Source organism: Tursiops truncatus, chromosome 7 (genome assembly GCF_011762595.2).
Source record: "Tursiops truncatus isolate mTurTru1 chromosome 7, mTurTru1.mat.Y, whole genome shotgun sequence".
In the NCBI taxonomy this organism is placed as follows: Eukaryota; Metazoa; Chordata; class Mammalia; order Artiodactyla; family Delphinidae; genus Tursiops; species Tursiops truncatus.
This window is the reverse complement of record NC_047040.1, coordinates 93880112-93888908: the sequence shown is the minus strand read 5'-3', so window position 1 is coordinate 93888908 and position 8797 is coordinate 93880112. Positions and strand designations below refer to the sequence as shown.

The 8797-nt window shown below is 38.5% G+C and overlaps 1 protein-coding gene across 3 annotated transcripts in view; it reads left to right on the top strand.

Moving 5' to 3' along the window:
- The first annotated feature begins 2008 nt into the window (after positions 1-2008).
- RAB3GAP1 (RAB3 GTPase activating protein catalytic subunit 1) overlaps positions 2009-8797 on the top strand; it is a 131623-nt gene continuing 124834 nt past the window's right edge. The window contains exons 1-3 of one of the 3 annotated variants that reach the window (XM_033860230.2): positions 2009-2061; positions 2164-2219; positions 6982-7057. In XM_033860230.2, coding sequence (XP_033716121.1) covers positions 2044-2061; positions 2164-2219; positions 6982-7057 — 150 coding nt within the window. In that variant the 5' untranslated portion in view covers positions 2009-2043. The remainder of the gene's footprint in view (positions 2062-2163; positions 2220-6981; positions 7058-8797) is intronic. The other 2 variants (XM_073807757.1, XM_019925483.3) reach the window with 2 other exon arrangements.

Sequence of the window (8797 nt, the reverse complement as noted above, 5' to 3'; positions counted from 1 at the left end):
CCCCTCCCCAATCCGTTCCTGTAGCATCCAGATTTTTGCAAAATGTAAATTGGATCACAATACTCTCTTGCTTAAAACATTTTAGTGAGGTCCATTGTGCTTCACATAAGGGCCATACAGAAGGCCCTATACGGTCTGGCACATGCCTACCTCTCCAACTTCATTGCAACCACTGTGCTCTAAGTGTCCTCTTTCAGTTCACTAGACAGATCAGACTTTCCTACGTTTAAGCCTCTGGATATGCTATTCTCTGTCCTTAAAAGTCTTCCCTGCCCCCAACCTGGCTGCCTCCACCTTATCCTTCAGCTGGCCCCCAAGATTCTTCTTGTGAAGGTCACCAATGACCTCCACGTTGCTAACAGTGATACTGATACATGTAGCATCTCCTCTTTCTGTTTGTGCAGTAATTTCCAGTTTCCCTACTTGATCTTGAGTTCCTTGAAATCAGGGATTGTATCTGCCGTATGTCTTCATTTCCCTGCCGTCTACCATAATGGTTGGCTTATAGTAGGTATTTAATAAATGCTTATAAATGAATGAAGGTGGAAGTTCAGACCTCTTGGGAAAGATTGCTGCAGTAGTAACCCCCAACTCCCACTAGTGTAGTGAACAGAAACTAGAAAGAATATTAAGAGACAGGGATTCAAGTCTTGGCACTGGCAATAATTATCAAATTCTTCTGACCTAATTTAACTCATCTGCATCATCTACATCACTAAATTTTTGATATCTCTTGCTCTTAAGATTAAAAATTTTAATTGCTAAAGCTGTATTTCTGAGTCCTCTACCCACGAATCCCTTCTTGTGAGTTGCAGAAAATCAATAAATGAGATTTAATTTTTAAAAAACTTTAAAAAAATTTAATTTTTAAATTTATTTATTTTTTGCTGCATTGGGTCTTTGTTGCCATGCATGGGCTTTCCCTAGTTGTGGCGAGCGGGGGATACTCTTTGTTGAGGTGCATGGGCTTCTCATTGGGGTGGCTTCTCTTCTTGAACTGCATGGGCTCTAGGACTGCAGGCTTCAGTAGTTGTGGCACACGGGCTCAGTACTTGTGGCTTGTGGGCTCTAGAGTGCAGGCTCAGTAGTTGTGGCGCATGGGCTTAGTTGCTCCATGGCACGTGGGATCTTCCTGGACCAGGGATCGAACCCGTGTCCCCTGCATTGGCAGGCGGATTCTTAACCACTGCACCACCAGGGAAGCCCTTTAAAAAACTTTTAAAAAGCTTTTAATTACGAAAAATTTCAGGCCTAACAGAAGTAGGGGATAGTATAAATACCCAGGTAACCATCAGCAGCTTAAACAATAATCCACTCATGGCTAATCTTGTTTTATTTCTAGCTCTATCCACTCCTCCCTCCCCTCATTTTGAAACAAATCCTGGACATGGTATGATTTCCTCTGTAAATATTTTAGAATGTATGAGATATAATTACTAAATGCTAGCTGGCACTCCTTCTGTTCCTCAGTGACTTAAAAAGTGTTGTGTTCATTGCACAGCATGTTGCTTTCCTCAGAAACCAGATAAATAGCATAATGATTTTATTTGATGACTTACCCAAACTAAACTCTCTGAGGGGTAGGGGTAAGGGAGGGTGGATATTATGGCATCTAGCTCAGTGCCTTGCAATCAATCAACAGAGGTGGAAAGAAAAACAGAAACACAAGCGATGTGTTTTAGGTTTTTTAATACACTGGTACCCACATGGGTCTAGGGCCTTGTCTTACCTCTTTGCTTCTGTTCCTTTCCTGAATTCATTGCTCTACAGGAAAATTTTAAATTGTATTAAATCAGCCAAAGAACGGGGACTTGAGGGCAGAGTAAATTCTTCCTCCTCAGGAACAAAAAACATTAAAAAAGAAAAATCAAATGATTTCAACCTGAGATTTTTCCTAGCGGGACTCCGAAGGCGGGGCTGCGCGGAGGCCCCGCCCTTCCCCTCCCCGCCTCCGCCAGCTCTCGGCTCTCCTCCCCGCCGCCGCCCCCCGCCCTCCGGCTCTTCTTCCCGGCAGCCCTAGCGCCCGCTTCGGCGCTCTTCAAGATGGCGGCCGACAGTGAGGTGAGGTGTTTACTCCCTCCGTATTCCTCTCTCTGTATAAGTTTGCTCCTCCGTGTCAGCGCCCCGGAGCTCAATCTCTTTCTTTCCTTTCACTTCCCACAGCCCGAGTCCGAGGTATTTGAGATCACGGACTTCACCACTGCCTCGGAATGGGAAAGGTGAGTGAGTCGTTATCATTGGTTACCAGCACTTTGGGACCCGGCGTCTCCCGCCGCTACTCCCCCAGCATAGACTCCCCCAACCCAGGCGCCACTTCTGCGGGAAAAGTAAGACCCGTGGGTGTCCGGGTCTCCGCCTCCTCGCTGCTGTGGTCGGCCGCAAGCCTCTTCTGCGTCTCGCGTCTGACCAGCCCCGGCCCGCCCACATCAGCCAAACCCCGGAGGAGTTTAGTTTTCTCCGCTCTCCGGCCACTCTCGTTAGACCTTTGGTTCTCTCGTTGCTGCCCGCCCGCAGAAACAGTTCCCAGGCTACCGCTGCCGTTCCTGCGTTCCTTTCCGTGTACGTCATTTTGTTATAGTGAGCAATAAACTTCGCAGGTGCTTTTTTCATCTTGCCGTGTACGTCCTTTTCAGGAGGAGGCCTTTCTTCAGAGTCCTGGTGGTTGTCCGTCTGCCACTCCCACCAGCTCCATCTTGTCTTTTAGAATAACCTTTTGAAATAGTCCGCGTCTGGCTTGGGAACGCTTTGATTCGAGTTGTTCCATTTCAGTGGGTAATGTGCCCAGGCTTCCGGTGCCATTAAACTCCCAGTTGAAACAGCTACGTGAAACTGTAGGGTCGCTGGAATTAGTTGAAGGCCAAGTTTGGGGAGGAGTGATAGCTTGGATCCAGGTGTTATCAGTTTGATGTCCCAGAGGCCCTTCAGGTTTTCTGAGTGTTGAGGTCAGTAGTTAGCTTGTTGGAACATTTTATAATCTTTCTGGTTGGGAGAGGAAATCCATCTGGATGTGAATGTCATGTCATTAAACGGCATAGAAGAGATCCCTGCTGGGCTACTTGTTTGACCTGTTGTCCCTTCCCCCCCCCCCCCCAAAAAAAGTCGGTAAGACACAAGCACAGTGGCAAGGCTTTATTGAGCAAGTACTGTGTGTTCAGAACTATACTAACAGAGAAGAACAAAGCCAAAACAAAACTCTTTTTCCATGTGTTAAAAAAACAAAACAGCAAATAGTTAAATTACTTTAAGGATGCTATTGCTGTGGAATGTAATTGTTGGAGGTATTTTCATAGAAAAGATAGGAAATGTGCTGGGCCTGGAAAGTGGAAAGTAATTGGTTAAATACGAGAAGGCCCTGACGTGAACAGAGACAGGTGAAAACCTTTGGGATTTAATGAAATGTCTTTACTGGAGTGAAGGCTGTTTGTTGAAGGGAAGTAAACAAGATTATTAAGGAGGATAGGACCAGGTTATAGATAGCTTCCAAAGCTAAGTAAAGGAATCTAAATTTGGTGCTTTAAGACCAGTGATTCTCAAACTTCAGTGTGCGTCAGAATCATAGTTGATGATTCTGTATGCCTGAGATTCAAAAATTTGCATTTCTAACAAGCTCCCAGGTGATGCTGCTGCTACTGCTGGTCAGGAGACCATACTTTAGAACATTAAAGAGCAGTAGTGAGGGACCCTTGATTTTAAAGTGGCAAAGTGATATGAGAGTGGTTTGAGGAGATGAGGTAAAATGAAGTTACTTTGATTAGGTTGTTGATTTGGAGACTGAAGAGAGAGGCTAGGAGGGAAGATTGTTAGACATTTCAAAGAACTGGATGATAGGCTTGATGAAATGTACAAGTAGAAAAAAAAAAAACATGGAAATGCAGTTTCTTGCCTGAGAGAATGAAGATAGGAAAGTGGCAAAGTGAGAAGAATCCAGTTTTAGACCTGTTGAATTTGAAATAATAACTTAATGTCTTAAAGGTAGTTAGAAAATGTAATTTGAATCTTGGAGAGTGGGATGAGGAAACAAGAGGAAACAAGAGTATTTAATGGAAAAATGATTACTTTCCACTAGCTAAATATTTAAAGTATCCTGAAGTGGACTGTTAAATCCTTTAGTTCCTTATTTGGAAGTAATTGTTAACACAGCTTTGAAAACTACCACAAAGTAGGAACTTTGAGTTTTGACTTTTAAGCTCTTGTTTCTAGAGTAAAACCAGTGTTTTACAGTTTGTGGGAAAATGTTAAGACTTTGGAGTCTTTTAAACCTTGAGTTTAATGTTTGAATGAAATTTCTTGTCAGTATGTTATGAGCCATATGGACAGTTTATTGAGAGAAGCCAATAACTCTTTTTATCCCTTGTCAATTGAAAAAATAGTACCCATGTGTCAGGCACAGTGCAGGGCATTAGGGATGTGGTGGTCAGTGAAAGCATATGGTTTCTGCTCGTGCTGAACGTACAGACTAATGGAATAGATAGATATGAATCAAATAATAGTACAAGAGCCTGTAATTACAATTGAAATACTGAGAAGAGAAAGAAACCTGGTCTTTTAAGAGCATATAACAAAAAAACCTAATACAGAATGAGAAGAGGAAGTGACTCTTCAGGTGAGATCTGGAGAGCTTTCAGGGATAAAGTTATTACATTTTTCTAATCAAATATCAATACTTACAGGATAGAGTCCTATTTTGGTTTGTTTTAGTACTGATAGGATTCATACAATGAATATTTTAAGATGTTCCTTCTTTTACCGTGAAAGCTGTATTATTTTAAATTATTTTTATTATAATACATCATTATAAAATAAAAAAGAAAGAAAAATCACCTGTAATCCTACCAGCAGGAGATAGCTATGGTTAATATTTTGAGAAAATTCCTTGTAATCTGTGTGTTGTAAACTTTTTGTGTTAAACTGTATTAATATTTATTTCTAAAATCATTTTTTAAAATTTATTTATTTTTGGCTGCGTTGGGTCTTCGTTGCTATGCGTGGGCTTTCTCTAGTTGTGGCGAGCAGGGGCTACTCTTTGTTGTGGCATGCGGGCTTCTCTGTGCGGTGGCTTCTTTTGTTGCGGGCAATGGATTCCAGGCATGCAGGCTTCAGTAGTTGTGGCACGTGGGCCCAGTAGTTGTGGCACACGGGCTTAGTTGCTCTGCAGCACGTGGGATCTTCCTGGACCAGGGCTCGAACCTGTGTCTCCTGCATTGGCAGGCAGATTCTTAACCACTGCGCCACTGGGAAAGTCCCAATATTTATTTCTATAGCTTCCATTTTTTAATCTAACATATGGACATTTTCTTATTTCCTCAAATGGGCTGCAAAACATGATTTTTAATGGGTGCATATTAGTCCTTTGAATGGATGTACCATTAATTTACAGCTGGTTGCTGCAGTTGGACTTTAAGGCAGTTTCCAGTTTTTTACCTTTATAAATATAATGTGTATTTCACATACAGATTTTTGCTCACGTATGCCTACATTTAAATTTTTTAGTTCTTTTTTTGCAAACGTGTTTATTTATTTCTAGAGCACTCTTCATAAAAACTGATAATTGCCATTTTAACCCCCTCAAAATATTGTATTAATTAATATCTTTTTTTAAATTTTAAAGAGGAGGTAATTAGAAGGTTCAGTTGAATCATAAAAACTCTCATTACTACCGTTACACCAAGAATGTAAATAAATAATTTATAATGTCACTGACAGGAAAAACCTGTTTCTTTTGAATATATTTTGACTAGAATTAACTCTAGTACTCTAGCACTCTAGCAATACTATGTAAGTGTTTTAGGAGAGCCGTGTTGCTGTTAGATTGCATCATACATATACAGTGTAAGAAGGCAGCTTATTAGAGTAATAACAGGTCTTCTGACAGTGTCCTTTAATATGTATTGAACACTGCTACTGAGATGTGACGGTGTTCATTTGCTGAAATTGAGCATGTTGCTAGTCAGCGTTCATTCTCTTTAATAGTTCTGCTTGATCATTAGAATTAAAGATCAGACAGTGAATAGTTTAAAAATCTGTTGATTATTCCTTAAAGCTGACAAATCTACTTTCAGTTTCTTGCCAGCTGTCCCTTAAAACTTGTTTTGTTTTAATGGGAAAGTTCCCAAATAATATTTTTTGGGGGAGGGGGAGGCAAATCAGGGAATTCATAAGTATCTTTAAAGGAAAAGTTAATTTAAATAGATTAGTTATTTGGAGGGTAGTGAAGAAATCATTAGCTTCATAATTATCTTTACTAGTATCATTTTAGTCTGTCAGTTTTCCTGTCTCAAATTTATTATATTCATTTCAATATGGAGGGATTTACTCTTATATTTTATAGAAGGCAGAACAGGCTTTGTTGGGTTGGCAGTAGACTTAAAAAAAAATCAATCTAAGAAATCTAAACAATTTTGCATTGTTTTGATTCTTTTTTTTAGCAGAAACTTTAAATCCACGTATTATCAAGGGAATTTATTATTTTTTAAAATTTATTTATTTTTGGTGGTGTTGGGTGTTTGTTGCTGCACACGGGCTTTCTGTAGTTGCGGAGAGCGGGGGCTACTCTTCCTTGCAGTGCACAGGCTTCTCAGTGTGGTGGCTTCTCTTGTCGCAGAGCACGGGCTCTAGGTGCGCGGGCTTCAGTAGTTGTGGCACGCGGGCTGTAGAGTGCAGACTCAGTAGTTGTGGCACATGGGCTTAGTTACTCCGCGGCATGTGGGATCTTACTGGAAAAGGGATCGAACCCGTGACCCCTGCATTGGCCGGCAGATTCTTAACCACTGGGCCACCAGGGAAGTCCCTCAATCTAAGAATTCTTGGGCTAAAGATTATTTTCATTTTCATTTCACATCCATAAATTAGGCTAACAATACTGAACTTACTGAGCCTTCTTTGTTGAAAGTGTTAAAATATTAAAAAAAACTTTTAAAGGAATTATATAACAATAGGAAAAAATGTGGTTACATATTTAGAAAGTTTTTTCCTCTTTCCTAGGTTTATTTCCAAAATTGAAGAAGTCTTGAATGACTGGAAACTGATTGGAAACTCTTTGGGAAAGCCACTTGAAAAGGTCAGATCTATTTGCTGGTGTCTCTAAATGAGTATTTGCTTTAAAACTTCTATTTTTAAGTCTTTTGCTGCATTTGGTACATTTAAAGTAAATGCTTTTCAAGTTATATATAATCTATGAACATAGAATGGCATCTGGAAGAACTTGGATTGGAATCTATGGTGAACAATATTTGTAAGATACTTGTGACCTGTTTTTTAAATAATAAAATTTTGTATGTGTAATGTCATTCTTTGTGAGTGATTTTATTTCTGTTTCTCCTGATGTTTACTTCTCTCTTGCTTTCTCCCTTAGAATGTTCAAAAATAGTTTTTCAGATTTTTTTGGTCAGAGAAAAATTGCAACTACCAACTTCTTGGGTAGTATTTTGCGTAACTAATGAGGAAAAATCTTGGTTTCAAAAACTAACTTGATGTCATTAGTAGTTATTTTACTCAGTTTTTGTTTTTTATGATACCACTAATAATGTTTGTCCTTCCCCTCTTCTTTTTTTAACTTTATGGATGTTTTGAGGATATTTGAGAATGAAAAACAAGAATGAAAAAAAAATTCAAAATTGAGGTGAAACTAATCCTAGTTTAAGATATTGATAGTTTTGCTCATAAACCATGCTCCAAATGTTTACTGAAACACATACTCTGAGAACAAACCTAGATTTCCTGTATTTCACTGAAGGGAACTAACAATTTGATTTTAAGCTTACATAGATGCTCTCTTTGTTAGGTAAATGCTTTTCAAGTAAATTTGATCATTGTTTTTGTTAAAAATCTATTCTTAAAAAAAAAAAAGAAAAATAAATCTATTCTTAACTGCATTTTATCCCTATGTAAGGAACTCTCAATTCTCAATATTTGCTAGGGTTTTTCAGCTTTAATTGTGATGTTAGCAGAATTTGAGACTCTCAAAATATTATGATTTTTTTCTTTATCCATATGAATAAGAGCAGAAAAAGAAATCACATCATTTAATATAGTGTAATATATATACATTAAATCAACTGTGTTTAAATATTTTATGATTGTATTTTTGGATAGAGGAAATGTGAAGTTCTGAAACACAGATATTCTATTCCACTTGAAACAAAGACATAGCAGTTGATATAAAAGCCAATAAAAGGCAAAACAAGCTGGATATAACTGGAGTGGGAAGTGATTTGTACTGTCAAAAAGAGAGCTAAACTGTGTATTTGTGAGCTCTGATATTATATTCCTTAATGCTTTGATTTACACGTATTCACTGGGTATCCTTTATGTGCCATGTCTGAAGAAGTAGTGAATAGGATAAGATCCTTGTTTGCCATTGCACATGAATTTTCATGAGAGAGAGGTAATTAATAAGTAAATAAGATTAAAATTCTAGATGCTAAATTCAACTTTGGGATTTAAGTTGGGTAATGTATTCAAAGTAGGTAGCATATTGCTATCAGGTAGTAGGGGCAAAAGGAGTGTTTTCTCCCTACAGGTAGTAGTAAATAAATCAAATATGGAAAATATGAACACATTTCAAGGTGAGCTGTAACTATGATGAATAAGATTAAAGAAAGTGTAAAGGAGTATATATATGCTGTATATATTCAGCATAAAAAAGAAAATTTAGAGCATACCTTAGTAAGAGATTGTAGTTTATGTCATGGACAGTGATTACCAATTCTCTTCCTCCACTGAGGGAGAATTAAGAGAAATTATTTTTTAAATACCTTTAATTATGGAAAATTTCAAAAATAGTATAGGGAACCCCCAT